General features: G+C 33.2%; 3 protein-coding genes across 3 annotated transcripts; 2 read left to right on the forward strand and 1 right to left on the reverse strand.

Moving 5' to 3' along the window:
• Nucleotides 1-3731: 3731 nt before the first annotated feature.
• Nucleotides 3732-4454, reverse strand: LOC109811040 (uncharacterized). The gene has a single exon (XM_083074187.1). It carries the CDS (start codon nt 4365-4367, stop codon nt 4032-4034), a length of 336 nt encoding a protein of 111 aa, XP_082930313.1. The 5' UTR covers nt 4368-4454; the 3' UTR covers nt 3732-4031.
• Nucleotides 4455-8487: 4033 nt separating this feature from the next.
• Nucleotides 8488-15458, forward strand: LOC109810987 (Galactosyltransferase family protein). The gene is made up of 8 exons (XM_020374602.3): nt 8488-8800; nt 10053-10866; nt 11073-11308; nt 11400-11678; nt 12813-12941; nt 14308-14484; nt 14571-14678; nt 15106-15458. Exons 1-8 carry the CDS (start codon nt 8783-8785, stop codon nt 15310-15312), a joined length of 1968 nt encoding a protein of 655 aa, XP_020230191.1. The 5' UTR covers nt 8488-8782; the 3' UTR covers nt 15313-15458.
• Nucleotides 15459-19231: 3773 nt separating this feature from the next.
• On the forward strand, nt 19232-21662 carry LOC109811020 (putative protein phosphatase 2C 13). The gene is made up of 2 exons (XM_020374649.3): nt 19232-19586; nt 20342-21662. Exons 1-2 carry the CDS (start codon nt 19425-19427, stop codon nt 21338-21340), a joined length of 1161 nt encoding a protein of 386 aa, XP_020230238.1. The 5' UTR covers nt 19232-19424; the 3' UTR covers nt 21341-21662.
• Nucleotides 21663-22248: the final 586 nt, after the last annotated feature.

A 22248-nucleotide genomic window follows, 5' to 3' on the forward strand; every position in this document is an offset into this window, starting at 1 on the left:
TTAAAGATAATTTAAAATTTTAAATATTTAAATTATTGAGCTAAGATTATTTTGTTCAAATTCAAATTAATACCTTAAAAAATCGGTAGTTTTAATTTTGTCCATCTAAAAACTAGCTATAGTACTCAATTTGTTTTAAATAATCTTTTATTATAAAAATGTAATTTTTTTTATTATAATTTTTCAATCGTTCTGTCAAATGACCGAAACAGTGATCCTGTTGGCAGTTACCAATCTTTGGTGGGATGATGCCAACCAAGTTGTTCTGCCATAGCAGAAGGTTTTCGAAGTTCTTGAGGTTTTCATAAGGATGTTTAGGGTTTGGTGCGAAATCGAAAACCCGAAACATCTTATTTGGTGGGAAGGAGCCTTGAAATCCCAGTCCCACACTACGCGAACGAATTCCTGCACCGCTTTCAGATTACTCGTCATCGGCGGCAGTAACATTTATAAAGGATGAATGGAAAATATGTCATCGTCCGAGTTGATGTCGTAAAACGATAACTTGATGTTGCTAAATATGTGCTGTCGTGACTACTCCGAAGACAAATGGTGTGATACTGTACATAAAAAAAAACAATCAAAGAAGAAGATCATGTGATATGGTCATGTGAACATGTGAAGAGGAACAGTGCAAAAGCAACAAATTGAGAATTTAGCGGCAAAAAGGATATTTAATATATGGTTCATCAGTTGACCATTAGAATATGTGTTACAGTAATAAAATTATTTATTTAATAATTTATTTTGAAATAGTAAATTACAATTAAGTCCTCGAGACTTTTAAGCAATCTTTTTCTTCGGTGGGTCTAAACCCTGAAGTGACATCCTCCTCTACTGCTGCCCGTGACATCGTGTGCAGAAAATTGTTCAAGGTTATCTCAACTATTGCGCAAAGGAGATTCAGGCTGATTCAGTTGTTTTAAAAATATTTTACGTAAATGGAATTGTTTTATAACTAATTATATTTTTGGGTCTGTTTACAACGATGTCGTTATGAGTTATAGCAATACTTATGACACGTGGAGTTTTTTTTAGTTATTGGGTTGGGCTAGAATGAGCCACACTAAAGTTGTATAGGCTCGGTCACCATATTTGATGGATTACTAAAAGTAATGTGGCCCATAGCGACACTGTGTAAGAAAAAAATTAAGAAAAAAAGAAAATAAAAGAAATATAAAATAAAAATAAAAAGCTGAAATATTAATTTTATATTTGTAAAAAAAATTATGTTTTTTAAAAATGTATTTTAAAATTAAATTATATAATTTTTTAAATTAAATTATATAATTTTTTTAAAAGAGGTGCTATGGGCCATAACGACTTGGTGTCGCTATGGGCCATAGCGCCAAGATTTTTGTATTTTATTTTTTTTTGCAAATATTGACGTTTTATTTTAAAATTTTGGTTTTTATGTTTTTAATTAAAATTATACAAATTAAAGAATTTAATTAAATTTATATTATTATATATTAATTTAAAAGAATTTGGGAAAAAATAGGTAAATAAAATAAAAAAGAAAAAATTTAAAAATTAGGTGTTGCTATGGGCAGCGACACCATTCTCGTATATTATTTATTTTGTAAATATTAACATTTTATTTTAAAAACTTGTTTTTTATATTTTTAATTAAGTTTATTTTAAAAAATGTTTACTTAAAAATAAAATAATTTAAAAAAAAGTGTGAAAGTACATTATTATTCTAGTCTTTATTTTTGGAAAGTCTACTACGAAACAAAAACGATAAAGCAAGCATGTGCCCCTCACTAGGGATGGCAAATATACTCGTATCCGCAGGTAATACCCGAACCCGTCCCGACTTTGACGGGAAATACCCCGTTTGACCGGGTACGGGTACGGGTACGGTAAAACCTGATATATTAAATCGGGTACGGGTACGGGTACGGGTATGTACTTACCTGCCCCGTACCCGTACCCGTACCCGTCCCGTTCCCATTTTTAATTTAATACCCACTTTCAATTTAATTTTATTAAAGAATTTTAATATTTTATGTGTGATTATTTATTATAATATGAGATAAAGAAATAACCTGATTTATAATTATAATATAATTTAAAAATAATTTAAAAATATTATATTTAAAAAAAATAAAAAATAAAAAATTTGACGGGTAAGGGTACGGGTATGGGTATATTCGATACCCGACGGGGACGGGGACGGGGACGGGGATGAGTTTGGCTCGCGGGGACGGGGACGGGTATCATGAAACTCGTACCCGCCCCGCCCCGTTGCCATCCCTACCCCTCACGAGACACAAAAAGCAAACAAAAGAAACCGCGATCCGTGGCTTCTTCCCACAATTCAGTCTAACCGTCCAAAAAATCACAATCAACGCTCAAGAATGCCCCACACACCTCGCCACGGATCGCAAACGAAAGCCGTCGATTCCCATCCCCTCCAACGGCCACTCATAACTCTTCCCGCTCCAAATAAATAAATACCCACTCCTCTTCCTCTCCACCTCACCAAAAACCCTAATTCCCCAATTGAAAACATTTTAAGTAAATATTTTATTTAAATATTTATGAAAGTGACGCTATGGCCTATAGCGACTTTGTATCGCTATAGGTCATAGTACCACTATTTTTTACGTTTTTTTTTAATTATTTACTTTATTTCTTTTTTCTACATTTTAATTGATATTATAGATTTAATATAAATCTATATTTATATATTTATCTTTTTTGTAATTTTTTTATTTTGTATATTTTTTTTTTCCTTTTTATATATTTAAGTATTTATGAAAGTGGCACTATGGCCTATAGCGACTTTGTATCGCTATAGGCTATAGCGCCACTATTTTTTACACTTTTTTTAATTATTTACTTTATTTCTTTTTACCACATTTTAATTTATATTATGAATTTAATATAAATCTATATTTATATATTTATCTTTTCTTCACTTTTTTTATTTTATATTTTTTTTCCTTTTTATGTATTTAAATATTTATAAAAGTGGCACTATGGCCTATATGTCGCTATAGGCCATAACGTCACTTTTACAAATTTGTTTTTTTTTTAAACTATTTACTTATATTTTTTTTTTAAAAAATTATATTAAAAATGTGGCGCTGTAGACTATAGCGACTTCATTGAAACTGTTTTGTGTCGTCATAGGCTGTAGCGACATTATCAATATGGCTTTCATGGCTTCCCTGGAGTTAAAAAAATCCACGTGTCACGGGTGTCGCTATGGCCCATAGCGACACCGTTGTAAACAGCTCCAAAGGTGTAATTAGTTACAAAACAGCCCCATTTGCATAAAATGTTTTTAAAACAACACCACAATGGTCAATCAGCCGGAGATTCATCGTTAAAGAGGAGCGAAACGCTAATGTCGTTTTGTTGAACTATTGCGTGTCATAGTCCCTACTCCTCTTCTCTTTCTAAACACACTCCTCAGAAATCCCATTGGAAAGAAAATTTCACTTTTTCCGCAATGTATCAATTTTCCCCCTTTTTGCTCATTCAAAACTTCCTAATTTTTCCCAACATTCTTTACCAACACTAATTGGTTGAGATGTTCAACCTTCTGTTTTATCGAAAAAGGAGTGCTTTTAACATGAAGCAATCAAACCAATGTCTCATTCATAATTGCAAGTTTTTCAACTTGTTTATAATTGCAAAATAGTTCTTATGTTAAATAATTTTATGTCGTGGAGGACTGTAAAGTGGTAGTGGATGAGGGAGGCGATACGGGGGCAGGGGGTGGGAACCGAGTGGTGGAAGTGATGGTGGCGACGGTGGCGATGGTGGTGCTGGGCGCTGCCTGGGTGGCGACTAAAAAAATCTAGTGATTTCTCTTAGCAGGCAATGGACGTTAAATCTGTCGCGTTGTACTGGCACGGTTGGCGCTTGGTGACAGCTCTGACGTTGCTGACATCAGCACCGACGATCGGTTTCCTCTTGGTGGAGTCAAATCCAATGGGAATTCCGAGTATCTTCATCATCTCCACCTCGTCCTTGTTCCCCTTGTCTTCTTTTGCGCCTCCGTTCTCCTTCTGCTTCTACTGCTGCTTCTTCACGATGTTGTCCACGAAATCTGACACTACCTTCTTCATCTCCTTGTGCTCCTCATCCGCTGAGTCTCTCCGGTGGCGCTTCTGCGGTGGGTCAGGGAGGGAGTCCAGTTGTGGCGTGGCAGTGGGAGCGGTCGGTGGGCGAGGGAGAGCGTGCGTGGCGGGAGCGGCTACGGTTAGGCGAACGCGAACAGGATCTCTTGTTATGCGCTCGATCATGGTCACGGTCTCGGTCACAGTTATCCTTGTCTCGTCTTTGTTCTCTATCTCTTTCTCTGTCATGAGTTCTATCACAGTCACGGGCGATGTGTTGGGCACCGCCATGGGTAACGACTCGTGGGTGAGTTCCTACGTGGGGTACTAAACATAGGGACTAATTTGTAAAATACAAAAATTATTTTTTTCCAAGTTACAGGTAACAAATCTAAACCATTGATTATTATAATATTATATCTAATTGTTAAAAACAGTGTTTCATCCATGTACCACATTCTTTGGTACTTCATGTTAGAATTTTTGTCAAAAAAGCAGCAATAATCTTAATAATTAATCATGCTAAATGGTGTTCGAGTTTCACATGAACCACATGCTAAAAAACAAAAATAAAGTAGTTCACGCATGAAGCACTTAAATGGGGGTGCACGGTAGAAAGCATCCAAAGAACCATATTATTTGTCCGTAGACAACGCCTAGAATAAAAATGTAAAAGCGAGAGGTTAGATATATTGCACCGATGGATTCTAATATGAAATAGTACAAAATATGCCTCATGGATGAATCATTAGTTTTAGCCATTTGATATATTAATAAAAAAATAAATGTACGGGATTGAAGGAAATTGAAGGAAGGCAACCCACATAACTAGTAAACTCATCCCCGTTGAACACGCAGCGACGTCACTGTGGCTGGCGTCACCATGGTCGCACGACCGCACCCGTAGCATTACCCATAGCGTCATCGTAGTGTCATCGTTGTCGCACTGCACCGTACCGTCGCTGCACTCGTAGTGTCACCATGGTCGCACGACTGCACCCGTCTCGTCATCGTCGCCGCACTGCACCCTTAGCGTCACCCATAGCGTCACTGACTAGAGATGGCAAAGTGGGCCATGGCCCGCGGGCCGGCCCGTTGGCCCACCAAAAATTGGCGGGCCGGGCCAAGCATTTCAACCCGCCAACCCGCCAAGCCCGCCAACCCGCCGGGCCAAATAGCGGGCCGGCCCGCCACAACCCGCCGGCCCGCATATATATATTTTTTAATTTAATTATTTTTATGTTTATTTTATTTCGATGTAGAAGATGAGGATGAAGATGATTAAGAAAAAAAGTAGAGACATCTTCTTTCAAGAGAGCTTCTAATATTCTTAGAATAAAAATTTAAAGTTAATTAATTGTATTTAAACTTGTTTGTGGACTATCAAAAAATTTAGTGTATAAATAATTTGTAAGTTTATAATTTAGTTTTGATTTTGGTGTAAATGGACTAATTTCTATTTGATTTTGTTTTAAGTTTGTAATTTGTTTTTGTTGAACATATATTAAGTACAATATGTATGCATTTTTAATTTCATATGATTATATTTATTTATTTGTAGCAAAAAAAAATTTATTTAACCATAAAATAAATTTTTTTTTCCATTTTTTTTTATTTTTTATTTTTGTAAGCGGGCTGGCCCGCCAGCCCGCCAGCCCACCCTTAGGCGGGGCGGGCCAGCATCTCCAGCCCGTTTTACATTGGCGGGCCGGGCCGGCCCGCCCCGTTTTTGGCGGGCCAATGGCGGGCCGGGCCAAAACAGGCCGGGCTGGCCCGTTTTGCCATCCCTATCACTGACGTCGCCGCACCGCACCCGTAGCATCATCGTGCCTCTCAAATATTTTTGTGATTTTTTTTATTTATATTTTTTCGATTAAAAACCTCTTATTCCCTATCATTTTAGTGCCTCATCCATGAGACATATTTTGTACTACTTCATGTTAGAATCCATCTGAAGCCTGCATAGGACCAAGTGATGGATGCATGAAGTCATGTAGTGAATTGTCAGATGAATGTGACTTTGAAAATCGTGTCAAAAATTTAAAAATGGCATGTTCACTATGTCTATGTGGGTTGGATATGGCACGATACTTTGTTAAGTGATGTAGAGCATGATTGATTTTACGTTAAGATATTTCAAAATAGACTTTCACACATTCTGATGGTCTAAATGACAATACAATTATACCTATAGATTAGAAAAAATGTGAGTTACATTCAACCTAACGTTTTTCCAAACACACACTTAAACATCATTGTCATTGTAACCATTTAAATTTGTCAAGTGTTATAAATATGTCTCATATATTTAAATTAAAAGTTTGATTATATAAAAAGAAGATTGAGTATGTATATATATGCTTAGTTGCTTGCAATCCTAAATTTTCAAATGGTTGTATCCAATTGGTGTGTAAAGTGGTCCAATATTTACAAATAGTAAAAAATTTAATAACACTTTTATGGTTATGATACCGTTGATGTTATTTTTCAATTAAAATTGAAAATTTATCTTTGTATTATATATTTGTATTTAATATAAATTTTATTAATACACATTTATGTATATTATTAAGATAAAATTTTAATTTTAATTGAAAAATAACATCAATCATATCTAAAAAATCATACAGAAATGTTATCATTTCAAATATACTAAAATATAAATCATTTTTTAAACTTTCCTAAATTGTTGTATTCAACAAATTTCTTATAATTTAGACATTTTAATAAAATATTGGGGTTGGATGCATGTGAGAAAAAGATGGGAGTAAGAGCAAATTGTTTCCAACTCATGATGAGTTGAGGGATTAGGTTGAGTCAGTCTATCAATTCATTAAAAAAATTATAAATTATTTTTTATTTGATATCTTTAAAATTTCCTTCAAATTTTATGATCAAGTATAATAAAAGAAATTACTATAAAACTAGTAAAGATTCAAATGTTTAATAAAGACTTATACTAAATAAGTCCATCAACAATTGTAAAACAAATTCACTCACAATATTAAAATAAACATTCAATACATTTACAAATAAATATTAATAAATAAATGATTCATGAATAAAACATCATAAGTCATATTTATATATTTTTAATTAATTAATAATATAATGAATCATGAATTAAACTCGTATTACGTTACTTATTTAGTTTATAATATATATAGACGAAGAGTGAAATTAAAAAGATAAAAATAAACAGGAGAAATATAAAATAAAATATTATTTAGATGAATAAGCATAAAAAATAGAGATATTTTGTTTATTTGGGTGCTAACGTGCTAAAAGGTAAATTATATAAATTATTTTATTCTAAACATAAAATTAAATTAGGTTAAAATCTAAATATTTTATCATATTAATTTTCTTAATATAAATTATTTTAAAATAAGAAATTTCAATTCTGTAATCATTTTAAAAAAATAAACAACAACCTTTTGCTATTTCATAAAGAGAAATGATTGCTTGGAAATGAGGGAGGGACGAAAGAATGAATAGAAGAAACAAAAACATATTTTTCAAAAAAATAAATAAATAAAATCCCTTCCATTAACACATAAAAATGAGAAAGGAAAGAGAAAAAACTTTCGCCCATCTAAAATTACTATTATATCATTTAAAAATAAGAATAGAAACGAGAATGATAAGATTTGAAATATTTAGAACTCATCCTTTTATCTATATTTAAAAATAATATTTAGACTCGTTCTTACATTTACATGAACAATAATTTCAATTTATAATTATTAGATATCTATATCCAATTTCACGACCCGCACTTTATTTATATATAATTATTACATAATCACGACTCATGAAGAAAATAAGATTAGAATTAAAAATTTTCTATACTATTAGAGACTTGTAGTATTAATTTTAAAATTTTAAAAAAATTATAATTAATTTTCATATATATATATATATATACACACATATATAATATAAGTAATATATATAATTTATTTAATTATATTAATATATAATAGGTGCAAGAAGAGGTGGGTACTATAGTATCCAAACCCAAATCCATACCTACACAATTTTATAGATATACATCCATCCATACCTTTATAAAATTTGAGTATATTTTGTGATCCCTACCTACAAACAAATTTACTATATCTTGTGTTTTATTATAATTATTTGTCTTTTAAAAAATATGCTTTTATCTTTTTTTCATTATTTCATTTTTTTTCTCTTCTACTAAATATTTAAACAATTAATTCATTTTCTACTTAATTTATTCTTTTTATCACTTTCTTTTCTTTCATAAACCGACAAACACATTAATGCCGAGTTAGGACTTAAGAGTGAAAACAGGTTGCCTCTACATGTTTTTTATAAGACAAATTTTGTTTGAAAAACAGTTAAAAATACTAATTATATATTAAATTGGAACATTTCTTTATAAAATTTGTTGTGAGACTGAGAAGTGAGAAGTGCAGGTTGAGTTGACATAACGAAAGGGTAGATCCGACACACGGATCGCTGTAACATCGGTGCACTGTCCCAAACACCAAACGACGTCGTCTCTGGTTACGATGTTGCTGTTAGCTCAGCTTCCCAAATCTCAACCAACGAAACCTACATTTCTTTATTAAATAATAATATAATATTGTACTACAGTAGTATAGTAGCAGTGAGAAAATGAGTACGCTTTTGTATGCCTATGGAGGAATACCAGTGTGACTTAAACTCTCTGAACCATGTCGCAGCCTTCAATGGTGAGTGAGTCTTACCTCTTTTACCTTCCATTTTGTCAACTGTTTTTAGAATATAAAAAAAAAAGATCATTTCTGTGTCGTATTGTATATAATCATAGATGCGGATCCTGCATTTTTCTAGACTCTTGTGGGAAAGAAGTTAATGGAACAAAATGGGGGCTTTATATTTGAATTAGGTCTATTATTTATTGTATGGTAACACGCTGAGCAGAAAATTATGTTATTCTCGAGTGTTGTTTGATTTTTGCTATGCTGAACTTAAAGAGTTAAGAAGTAATAACTGTAACTCAAATGCTGGTAGCCTTTACTTGACTTGACTTGACTTTAACCTTTTTGAAACAATTAAGTTTACTCAACTAAATAGCTCTACGGTTACAGATTGATAAAACCGTCGAATTGGTGTTGAAATTATAGTCACTAGTCATTTTAGTCCTTGAAATTATGAAAAAGAATTTTAGTCATTGAAACTAGCAACTGTTAGTCATTTTAGTTCCTAATGTTGAGGATCTGTTAATTTGATCTCATATTTTGACAACTATAATCATTTTGGTGCTTGACTTTGGTTCACGTCAGTTAATTTAATCCTTAACTTTGTTGTGCATCAATTAATTTAGTTCGTAATGTCAGGGACCAAATTGACAATGGTTATCACATACATGAACTAAATTGATTATGTAATGTTAGGGACCAAATGGACTGGTGGAACCAATTTTAGGAGCTAAATTTTGATTGACTAAATTGACTCGAGTTATAATTTCAAGGAATAATTATATAATACTTGCTAAAGTTAATTTTTGTTGGAAAAAATGGAAGTTGGTTGTCAAAGGCTCAAAGCATTTCAATTAAGATTCAATAATTTGAACTCTATTCACTTTGATTTTTTTTCTATTTTGTAAAGTGAAAACTACGTTGCAAAGTCAAGTACTCATGCTCGTAATTCATTTTTAGTATTTCAACTGGTTACTCTATTGTTCATCAGCTCATATACTATGTCTTATTATGGTATGGGACTATGGGAGTCCCCTATGTCTGGTGTTAAAAACCTAGATATGCTCCTTCCCCCATTATCTGTTGCAAAAAGGCTTAAAACAAGTGCTAATGATAGTTCAGCACAATAATTGGATCTTCTCAACAGACTAGATCATGTCAGTTGTACTCTTTCAATTAACTACCATTCTTTGTTTATTCAATTGGTGGTGCAATTGTTGTTATTCATTTTGTATTGAAATTTATTTGACTTATGTGCTTGCAGAAACGGCTACATTTAACTCAAGGTTTACTGAAAATGAAGAAGTGGTATGGAGGCCTGTTGATAATGGCTCTGGGTATGATGTTGTTTTTCCTCTACAACCTCAAAGGAATTCAGCCAGAGAAGCAGTCAGCAAAACAGTCAGCATACAGTTTCTTCAATAACCATACACTACTGGATGATTATATTAACGGAAACAGCAATCCTCCAGTAAACTCTTCCAAGGTGGAAATAAAAAGGGTACTAACACCAACAAAAAGGCCATTTTTGGTACATGTTGCAGGGCTTGATGATCTGTATGACATGAAAAAATTATCTAAAGGAGAGATGAATGCTGTCCTTATTTGGGATTCCTTGCGTTCCCTGTTGTCAAGGTCAGATGCTTTGGCTGAAACAGCTCAAGGAGTTAAAGAGGCTTCTGTGGCATGGAAAGAATTGCTATCCACTGTTGAACAGCACCAAACATCTAAGATGGATGGCCCAGAAAATCAAAACTGCCCATTCTCTGTGACCACAACTGGTAAGGCTGTACCAGATAGAGGAATCTCTCTTGATCTCCCTTGTGGTCTGGTTGTAGATTCTTCTATTACACTGATTGGAATCCCTAATGGACAAAACAGAAGCTTCCAGATTGACCTTGCCGGGCAGGAGCTAGAAGGGGAGCCAAATCCTCCAATTATTTTGCATTATAATGTGAGTCTTCCTGGAGAAAACATAACAGAGGAGCCGTATATTGTTCAAAATACATGGACTAGTGATTTAGGGTGGGGAAAAGAGGAAACGTGTCCTGCTCGTGCTTCTGCCAATATTCAGAAAGGTATATTTAGTAAAAATTTCATTTATATCAAGAGGTTTTCATTGTTTAAATTGATGATCAGTTATAGACATTTGTGAGACTGTAATCATATAATAATGACAGAAAAACTCTTATTTTGTGTTATTATGCTCTCTTTATTATTCTCGAGTGCAGTTGTTAGAGTGTGGCTTGCTGCAACTTCTAAATTATCTAACTGTTTGTTGTAGTTGATGGACTTGTTCCCTGCAATGTACAAGCTGTCAGAAGTAACAACGAAGGGAATGTAAATGTCAGTCAACCTGCTAGTGATATACCTTCTAATATTTCCTCAGAAAGTGCACATAGAACTGCGAATTTCCCCTTTGCTGAGGGTAATCCTTTCACTTCCACATTGTGGGTTGGTTTAGAGGGCTTTCATATGACTGTCAATGGAAGGCATGAAACATCTTTTGCATACAGGGAGGTATGGTATGGGAAGAGAAATACTGCTAAAAACAAAACTTTTTTAAAATAGGAATAGTCATTTTAACCTTGTACAGTTTTTGTGGATGCAGAAGCTTGAACCATGGTTAGTCAGCAGTATTAAGGTAGCAGGCAGTTTAAGTCTCTTATCAATCCTAGCTAAAGGTTTACCTGTTACTGAAGATAATGATATAGTTGTCGATGTTGAGAATCTGAAGGCTCCTTCTATCTCCAGAAAAAGGCTTGTTTTGTTGATTGGAGTATTCTCTACCGGAAACAACTTTGAGCGTCGCATGGCTTTGAGGAGGTCTTGGATGCAATATGAGGCTGTACGTTCTGGAGAAGTTGCTGTCCGATTTTTCATTGGGCTTGTAAGTGATGCATTTCCGACTTGATTAAGTGAAACTATGCATTAGTATAATTCTTGTTCTAGTTTATGCACAATTTCTGCCTCAAAGAATTTTATTATAGCTTTAATTCTGCTTTCCTGGTTATTTATTCGCATCTCTTTGCTTGAAAGAAATATAGATGAAGTTGGCTGGTATATAAATGAATTTGATGAAGTTTAATTTCTGAATTTACAGTCCATCATGGTTATATGTATAATCAGTCAATTGTTCTCTAAGTCAAGCTCTTGGCATCATTTTATAGGTCTAGTTAAATCGATTTTTAAAATAGTCTAGTACAACGGAGGACATCTTTCTTCAACTTTTCTTCTCCCTCTAAGGTAGGTGGATTGGTGGAGGGGATGTTATAGGTGTTTTTTGAACTTGTTTGAGAAGACATATTCATCAAGAAGAGAGGGATATATCTTTGTTGTTTTTATCGGGTTATTTCACACACATCTCTACATTGGTTTAGAAATTGTCTGTTTTGGGGTTAAACCCTCATAGTTTTGCTTTTGATCTCACTTAAAAGGCATCTTTCTTCAACTTTTCTTCTCCCTCTAAGGTAGGTGGATTGGTGGGGGGATGTTATGGGTGTTTTTTGAACTTGTTTGAGAAGAAATATTTATCAAGAAGAGAGGGATATATCTTTGTTGTTTTTGTCGGATTATTTCACACACATCTCTACTTGGTTTAGAAATTGTCTATTTTGGGGTTAAATCCTCACAGTTTTGCTTTTGATCATAATCCCAACCAATGGAGTATGTATATGCTTTATAAACTATTGTTTCCCCTCTTGTTCTATCGATGTAGGATTTTGTCTGTATCCTAACAAGGGACTAGAGTGCTAGTGCCATATTAATTAAGAAATATGCTCAAGAAGTTACATTATGTGGAATGAGATATGAAGTGGTTGGGATTTTAATTGCAATACTTGAGCTGAAGTTGGATTCATTATTAAAATGAGTCATATAATTTATTTCACCAATTTCTGTATTGTGAACTCCACCAAACATTCTGCACCATAGCAGTTTCTTTTTTTTTTTATTATTATTATTTTTTTAAATTTCCTCTTTTATCAAAAATTGATGGGTGACATTTTATTTTATTTGATTGCAGCACAAGAACAGTAGGGTTAATTTTGAGTTATGGACTGAAGCTCAAGCATATGGAGATATTCAATTAATGCCTTTCGTAGATTATTATAGTTTGATTTCTTTGAAGACAATTGCGATTTGCATTATGGGGGTAAGTCGACTAAGATGTTATGCTAAGAATATACTGGGATTGCTATTGTTTATTTGCTAGTCAAATTTTTGGGTCAACTGCTTACAGTCTAGGATATAATGGCATAAAGTTCTATTAGTCTTTTGTAGCAACCAATATTTTAAAATATATCACTATAAAGAAATAAAAAAAATAATAATAAAAAAAGTAGCAAAACATGGAAATAGTTTTCATATCATAATATGATTGAAAATTTTGATCTGCATAAGTTGTGGTTCTACGTTGGTCTTACTGTTCTATTCCCTTATTGTGACTTGATTTCAGTAAAAGAGAAATTTTACTTTCAATTCTGGATAATATTAATGAGGAGAAAGAAAATCCGGTAGCACTTTTTTTATGGTTGCTGTTAGAAAATATCTTAGACATGTGTACACATCATATATGTACATTCAGTTGAAGCTCTAACTTAAGAGCTTTTTTAGATTTAATTATTCCAGTAATGTTGATTGTAATTAATACCACATTAATAACTTAATATCAATACTGTGCGGTCTTATTAGATACACATAGTTGGGACCAATGATCAACTTCTCATTTCAGTCGTGTTGAAGCAGTTGCATCTCATATGATGCCACTATAGATGCATACTTTTGCATGAATTTCACAGCTGTGCCTTACATATGTGCTTTAGAAGAAATATACGTTGCGACCTAATCTATATATGGAACAGTATGGACACTGATTTGGTCTCAAAAATGCTATGTTGCCTTTATTATTGTTGTTGAAATTACAAGGTTTTGGCATAGACCGTAGAAGGAAGAAAAGGAGTGCTCACAATAAAATCATATTGATATTCTTGTGAAGAATGTGATACAAAATACAGAGCACTTTTCCTATTTATATCAATAGTAAACTTGTAGCCCTATTTCAACCAGGAAAATAATCACAAAATGTAATGAAACACTGAAACCACTCCTAAGGATGGTACTACGGTATTGCTCTTATGTACTATGTTAAAGTTATAGGGCTTAGGTATGAAGGAGGAATAGGAATACTATGATAGATTTGATGTCGTTTTAAAAATTGGATTTGAGTCTAACTCTATCCTTAAAGTTAGCTCAAAGGGTGAAGTTTGTCCCTCACTCGTGTACACTTTCCAGGAACTACTTCTAGTCAAAGTGAGACTTGAGTTTTTCTTAATATTTATTTAATCAGTAAGTTGGTTGTAACTAGTTTAATTTTTCAAGACCAAAATATACAAAAATGTTTATGTATTTATCTATTCAAATATAGCATTTAAAATGGTGGTGGTACTGGGTTCTCTCTCTTCATTTGGCCTTTACTCTCTACGAGTTACTTAATAAGCTATTATTTATTAAAATTGCAGACAAAAATCATTCCTTCTAAATACATCATGAAAACAGATGATGATGCCTTTGTTAGGATTGATGAGGTACTTTCTGGTCTTAAAGGAAAGCCATCTGAAGGCCTCTTGTACGGTCTCATATCTTCTAAATCATCTCCTCAGAGAGACGAAGACAGCAAGTGGTACATCAGTGAGGAGGTATTAATTGATACCTGTATATTGCTATTACATTAGCATCCCCCCTTCAAAATTTATTTTGTTATTAATTATTATTATTATTTTAGGAATGGCCATATGATACATACCCACCATGGGCACATGGTCCTGGCTATATTATTTCTCGAGACATAGCAAAATTCGTTGTTCATGGCCACCAAGAAAGAAAACTCAAGGTAAGAATTTATTTACCATTATGGGATCGGGGATAAAAAAACTTTGCTTATTTTAGAATCTTTTGGATAATTCAAGGATATGCTTCTTAAGTTTATTTTTTTTCTTGTGTGTATCAAAGGTGTTAAGTGGTTGTACATCCTATACTGGATTATTGGGGTCGGTAATAGAACCCCACGCTTGTATCAACAATTTCAATGGGACTTCTGTAAAATCAATTGGAAATTAAATAGGCATAATAAACTAGTACTATTATCATAAACTAGAGGCAGATGTATTTGTAAAAAGGCCATTGCATTATTCCTATGTTCACCCTGCTATGTATGTCTTCATTGAATACAAAATAGAACTGTTTTTTTTATATTATTTTTTTCAATTTCTTTTAGTGTAAGATCAGCTTTATTTGACTGCCTTTTTTTAATTGCTTAGCTCTTTAAATTAGAAGATGTTGCCATGGGCATATGGATTGAACAGTTCAAGAATGGTGGTAAAGAAGTGCATTATGTGAATGATGAGAGGTTTTACAATGCTGGATGTGAATCAAATTATGTACTTGCCCATTATCAAAGCCCAAGGATGGTGCTATGCCTTTGGGAGAAATTGCAGAAAGAACATCAGCCAGTATGCTGTGAGTAGATATCCATGTTTTAGTTGTAACACTGATGATTACGAGGTTTGAGAACTTTTAAATGTTTAGGTTCTATGTTAGTTATCACTAATCATCTTACACGTATTTTGTATCATATTGTTCATTGATTTATTCATTCATTATTATCTTTTCAGTAGAATGAAATAGTTTAATGCTTAAAATTGTTTTGCTTGAAAATACCTATAATATATTTTCTGCTAGCTTTTGGTGCCCTTCTGTTGCTGAACAATGAACATTGAAATTCTTGATCACTCAAAAAATAAGATAAAAACTGTGTTTTTCTAAATTGTAGGGTAATTGATGTTTTAGGTCCCTCAAAAGTGTTACGAATTTTCCTCAGTCTCCCATTTTTATGAAGTTGTAATTTAGTCTTGTGATTTTTTTCCCATATCCCATGCAGCCCCTTTGTTTGTCCTACAAGTGTTGTTTTTTGTTTACTTTCTGGTCCCTCTCTAAATACCGCTACTTTTCTACTTGGTCCTTCTAAATGACACAAGTTTATCATTCGGTGCATAAGTACATGACGGATGAAACAAATGGAAGCCTAACAGAGGGAATACATATATAGGAACGGGGGAAAAAATAGGACCAAGTAAAATTGCTGGAGGACCAAATAAGAAAATTTTAATATTTTAAGGAACTTAAAACATAATTTAGCCTAACTTTTATAACACAAAATACTAATCCATCCTAGGCAGAAATATGCCAGCAGAAACACATTTTTCGTTTGTTGTATACTTAAAACAATAGCCAAATGCAGAAGTGGAGTTGCTGAATTTCAATGAGACAGTCTATTTGATGTTTCAATCCCAGTTCACATATATTTATGCTTCTACCATCAATGAGGTTGTTTTTTTTCCATAGTTTTAAAAACCGGACCGGTCATCGAATTGGTTAAGGTACTTGGTCAATGAGTCAAAGATTGAACTGGTGGGACACTAGTTGAACCGCATGACTCGATTTTTATTTATTTTTATTAAAAGATATTCATATTAAATATATTTTATACTTATAAATTTTAATAAATTCATATCTTATTTTAAATTTTAATTTTTCTATCTTATTTAAAATTATTTTTATTTTTATTTTGTAAAAAAATACATAAAAAAATACATGTTAAACTATATACTAATACAAATTAAAAATATAAATAATATGTACATATATAATATGATTGCAATTGATATCACAAAATAATATATGTAATATCTACATAGATATTATATTATTAAATATATAATTTAAAATTAATAATATACTATAAAAGTTATTTAAGTTGTATATATTACAAACAAATACATTAGAACAAGTAGTCATTATTATATTTAATAAAACTCTTTGCTCTTTCATTAAGAGATTCAATTTTCATTATTGTTTTTGTGGTTTATGGTCCCTTAAATTTTTTTTTAAAAAAAATAAGAAAAAAAAGTGGTTGAACCGGAAAATTGACCAGTTCAATCCGGTTTGAAACGGGTCGACTGCATAACCGATCTAACTTAAGATTCAGACCGGCTGGACCACCGGTTCCCGGTTCGACAGAACGGTTCGATCTGGGTTTTAAATGACTGGTTTTTCCAGTTAGCTATTTGGACAATATATATAATTGTACTACATTATGGATTATAATGCTTCTGTAGCATGTTCAAATGCTACTATATTATTCATCAAAGATATGTAGAGTTTGTTTGAATATAAATTTAGAAAAACTTATAAAGGTTATTTTATTGAAAATAAAGAAAAATTCTCGAAAACATTTTTAATTTGCATTTAAACTGATTATTAATGTATGTTAAAATGCACTTTGCCGCAAAATAAAGGTTAATTATATATTTTGCACCCTTTAGATTGTATCAAATTGAGTTTTACAAGGTGAGGCTTAGTTAGCAAATCAAGCTATGTAAGCAAATTATGGGCAATATAGTGTATGTTTGGGAGCTTATTTGTGCCAATGCAAATGGGATTTCACGCTTTTCCCAAACATGCATGTAAGAGTTAAAACAACTCCTTATTAATTTGTTGTTTAACATGTACCAAGAATTTATAAAGGGTAGCATTCACCGGGGTTATTGTTTTTACTCTGGACCAGAAGATCATGTATTCCTTCACCTTAAATTTCTGTGTGTATATATATATTATTTATTTTAATGGGATCTCAAAAGAACAGAAGAGGGTGCTTAGAAGGTAACTCCAAGCTGCCTGTGGCCAAATCGTGTGGCCTCGAATTAAAGAAAGTGTAGATGTTTATTTATAAAAAAAGAAAAGAAAAGTTGAGGGACATGTTTAGGCTTTTAACAGTTGGTAATTAGTGGGTAGAGTGAGTAGCAAAATGGTACGCAACCAGATAATGACTAAGCGTAGCACTGAAGGAAAGATATTTTATGGATAATAATAATATAGAATTAGAGAAGGATTAATGAAATGGAACCAGATAATGACTAAGTGTAGCACTTTTCTAAAGGCTGGACTTTTTGAGCAACCATTACCATGCATTGAATTTGAACGGTGTTGGAAAACGGGAAGCAATTCCTTGTCCTTGGATTAGTCAATTCAATACGTATAGAATAGAATTTGGAATTCGTTTATGATAAGTCCAACATATTTGCGCTTCTTTCCACAATTCTGTGGGTGCAAGGGCTTTTGGATAAACTCCAAAAACTCATTGAATAAGAAGATAGAAAAAAGATAAAATTAATTTACAATTAACTTATACACTAATTATCAGAGTAAAAATTTTGTTATCAATATTCGTTTTATTATCTTTTTAATCGAAGTATTTACTGACTTTTTCAATGACTCAATCCTAAAATCTTATTTATGGAGACTTGAATGACAAATGATTTGTTAGTATAATAATTTTGTTATGTTCAAAAAATATTGTCTCAAATAAAAGTTATTTCTTATATAGATTTTATAAGAAAAAAATTTTAAAAATGATTTTATACTAATTTGTTAAAATTTATTTTTATACATGTATAATTTAATTTTTAAATCATGGAGAAATTTATTTCTATAATATTTTTTATATCCTGAATCAATTAAAATTATGTTTATTTTATATATTTTAAAGATAATTATTATAAAAAAAATAAACAAAATTATACGATTTATAATTAAATAAAAGTATAAAATTTCTTTAAACCGTCCCTACATGTTTTATTGGACACTTTTAATCGAGTTTTTTGCGCACACTAATTTCGATTTATTCTTCTGACGTGTCATAAAAACTATTTAAGTATTTTATACAAAGATTTTTTTTATTAAGCGATGACGTATTAATAAATTTCCTTTCACTTATTTTAAAAGAACCTTTTTCTGAATTAAATTTAATCAATAAGTAAACAGGAAACAACTAATACTTGGTATGAATTTGAGTGAGAAAAGCATTATAAATTTAAGAAATGTCAATATTAGATGAAGTTCATATGAAATGATTAAATGATACTTATTCAATGGGTCTTATTTTCCATTTAAAGCACACCACATAAAATTAAGTATCATACAATATAATAATGATTGGAATATTTTATAAGCATTGATAACCGTAGCCACTACTACTTTTGGTTTTTTTTTTTTTTTTTTTTTTTTCTTTTGACGTGGGTGTTAGTTATTTACTTATGAATTCTGATTAGTCAACGCAAAGGTAGATTTGAGGGAGTAATTACTTAGACGCAACCTCAACCCAATACCATGGATTAGCACGAGCTTAGCCGCAAAGTTTAGCTTAAAAAATTGTATGAATTAACGCAGGGGCACTTCCGTCATTTAGAACATTCAGGAAGAGACGTGACGATTCCACACGCTCTTTTTCTCGCGTCACATATATACCCTTTTGTTCGAAGCGTCTCGAAAGAAAATGTATGATGCGATACGAAACCACGTATGAGGGGCATTATTGAGATTTCAACTCCACGCGCATCCACCACGTGCTTACAAGCGCGTCGTAATTAAGCACCCTTTAAGTATGCGCTCAGAATTCACAGCATACAGAAACAAATAGAATAAGAGAAACCCTAATTTTGTCACTCTTCTTCTGAAAAGAAAACCCCCAAATTCAATTCAATTCAATTCAGCAATTTGAAACCCTACCCATTAATTGAAGATGATCGTGAGCCAGAACATGGTAGCGGAAGCGGAAATTATCTGTCAGCAGAGTATTCCGATGTTGGATGTCAAGTATCATATTTGCGTGGCCCAAGAACACAACGTGAAGGTTGAGGTTTCTCCCACCTCACCTTCACCTTCTGCTCCGATCTTTGGCCAAGTATGGTTTTTCGTTTTCCTCTTTACTGTAACATCTCGCTTTGTATTTTTTTTGTCCCCTTTTGGGTTTGCTTTCATCAGGTTATTGTTACTGGTTTTATTTTGTTGGAAGAATTGGTTTTTCATGCGTCCTTTTATGTTAGTTAATTGTCAAATCTGAATCGGGCTTGTGAATTTTATTTTTTTCTTTCATTGATAAGTGTGGGGAAGATCCGATAATCCTTAAGTGTTTGCTGAGTTTATGAATCTGAATTTTGGAAGTGGAATTTGGGATTGGGTGTTTTATTTATTCGTTGTCTTTAACCTAGGTTACTTACTCTGTACTGTATTATCACCTCTCCTAAAGCACAACACCATGAAAGAGAAAGGGGGTGGAATTTTATTTTATGGACAACACATAGATACGGTACCTGATATAATAGCATAGTTATTGTTGGTGTTGATTTCTAATTAGAATTAGAGTTTTATCCCGACAATATGCACATTTAATGGAATCTTTTATTAAGCATATTATCATAATAAAACTAATTTTGATTGAAGAACAATACCATAGTGCTACATGCAAGTTTTATCCTTATTTTATTATGTAGATCGAATTAGTAAAAATTTATCTATTGCCTTTAGTAATTTCGTGCTCTTAGGCCTTGTGAGTTTGATAGTCGGCATCATGTTTTTTCTGTTAGTTTTCTCTTTAACACTTTTGAGCTGATCACTTTTAGTCTTGATGTGCTGACTTTTGTGTTACATGTGTTTTAGGCAGTGAGTTGCACTGAGATCATTAAAGATTCCATTCTGGAGACTCCTGCAATGAATTTTATCCCAATTGTGCGTTCTGGGAGCTATGCTGAGATTGGACCGCGGGTTTCTATGGATGATGAACACATTTGTATTGATGATCTAGGGGAGCATCTTGGATTTGTGTTCAAGTGCCCCATACCGAGTGCATTTTATGCAATTTTTGATGGTCATGGAGGACCTGATGCAGCTGCTTTTGTTAAGAGGAATGCTATGAGATTATTTTTTGAAGATGTGAACATGCTGCAGGCATATGATACTGATGCACTTTTTCTAAAGAAGTTGGAGGATTCCCATCGGAGAGCTTTTATACGGGCAGATCTTGCCTTGGCTGATGAACAAACTGTCAGCAGTTCATGTGGGACTACTGCATTGACTGCCCTTGTGCTTGGGAGGCATTTGCTTGTTGCTAATGCTGGGGACTGTCGAGCAGTTCTTTGCCGGAGAGGTGTGGCTGTTGAGATGTCCAATGATCACAGGCCAACTTATTTACCAGAGCGAAAGAGGGTGGAGGAGTTAGGTGGATTCATTGATGATGGATACCTCAATGGTTATCTTTCAGTGACCCGTGCCCTTGGAGATTGGGACTTGAAATTTCCACTTGGTGCTGCATCTCCTCTTATTGCTGAGCCGGATGTCCGACTGGTTACATTGACTGAGGCTGATGAGTTTTTGATCGTTGGTTGTGATGGGATTTGGGATGTAATGTCTAGCCAGGTTGCAGTAAGTCTTGTTCGCCGGGGATTAAGAAGGCATGATGACCCACAGCAATGTGCCAGAGAACTAGTCAAGGAAGCATTGCGCCTAAATACATCAGATAATCTCACTGTGATTATTATATGTTTGTCACCCGTTGAAAGCATTGTGGAATCATGTCCGCCCCAAAGGCGGAGATTCAAAGCTTGTAGTCTGTCTGAGGAGGCCCGTAATAGATTGAAGAGTTTGATAGAGGGAAATTGACTGTAAATGCCATTTTTTATATTCACAAATGTTCCTTACTTAAAAAAAAATCTGTTTTTTAGGCTGTTTCAGAGAGCTCAAAAGCAGCCCGCAGTTTTGTAGGGTTAGAAGGGATATTTGTATTCGATGAGAGAGGTAGAGAGGGGTTTAGACCTATTTAATTGGGAGGTGTTTTTTCTGGATTTTATGTCGTTATATGTAGAGACAAACGTAGTTAATTTTGGCGGAGTAGATTCAGTCCCATTTTACATTGTTGCTGCTTCTGTAAATAGAATTGGTTTAGGCTTTATCATCAATTTTATGGAGCATACCATTACCACCATGGCTAGACAATTCAAATTGTTTTGCATATTTACTTGAATGACATTGGATAGCCAAATGCATGGTTGAGCCTTGTTTATGGTTCTTGGATCCTCCAGTTTTATGGATGGATATGCTTGGCTTATCTTATCAAACTGTAGGGCCTATGTCATGGAGCAATATCATCGTTTGGCATCATATAAACTAATCTCTTATCGTATGTGATGATATTTTCTTGGTCATTTATTTTATCCTTCAATAAAAACGAGTCTAAAGAAATATTATTTTCAATGAGAGTTATTAATTGTCTTTTTGGAAGGAGGGGAATGGAGCCCGAGTTCCCCTTGTCCAACCAAATACTCGGGCTTTGGTAAGGTGTGTAAGGCCGTTATTTCGTTATCTAAAACTCGCAAACGTATGACTAGGAAATTTTCCTGCGTGGCATCCATGCTCTGAGGTGCCTTGTTTTTCAGATCCTAAATAAGTGCCACCTGTTTCTATTCGAACATGATTTGTAAAAATTTCCACTGTCTGTAACTATTTATTCCCTACTGATTGTAACCACTAAACATGTATTTCATAACACAGTTGTATAAAGTGTCCTTATA

The sequence above is a fragment of the Cajanus cajan genome, chromosome 5 (genome assembly GCF_000230855.2).
Source record: "Cajanus cajan strain Asha chromosome 5, NIPB_CcT2T_4, whole genome shotgun sequence".
Classification (NCBI taxonomy): domain Eukaryota; kingdom Viridiplantae; phylum Streptophyta; class Magnoliopsida; order Fabales; family Fabaceae; genus Cajanus; species Cajanus cajan.

Coding starts and splice junctions, on each gene's coding strand:
- LOC109811040 (XM_083074187.1), bottom strand. CDS start 4,367: ATGGCGGTGCCCAACACATCGCCCGTGACTGTGATAGAACTCATGACA.
- LOC109810987 (XM_020374602.3), top strand. Junction 10,867..11,072: donor TTCTGCCAATATTCAGAAAG/GTATATTTAGTA, acceptor TGTTTGTTGTAG/TTGATGGACTTGTTCCCTGC. Junction 11,309..11,399: donor CATCTTTTGCATACAGGGAG/GTATGGTATGGG, acceptor TTGTGGATGCAG/AAGCTTGAACCATGGTTAGT.
- LOC109811020 (XM_020374649.3), top strand. CDS start 19,425: ATGATCGTGAGCCAGAACATGGTAGCGGAAGCGGAAATTATCTGTCAG. Junction 19,587..20,341: donor CTGCTCCGATCTTTGGCCAA/GTATGGTTTTTC, acceptor CATGTGTTTTAG/GCAGTGAGTTGCACTGAGAT.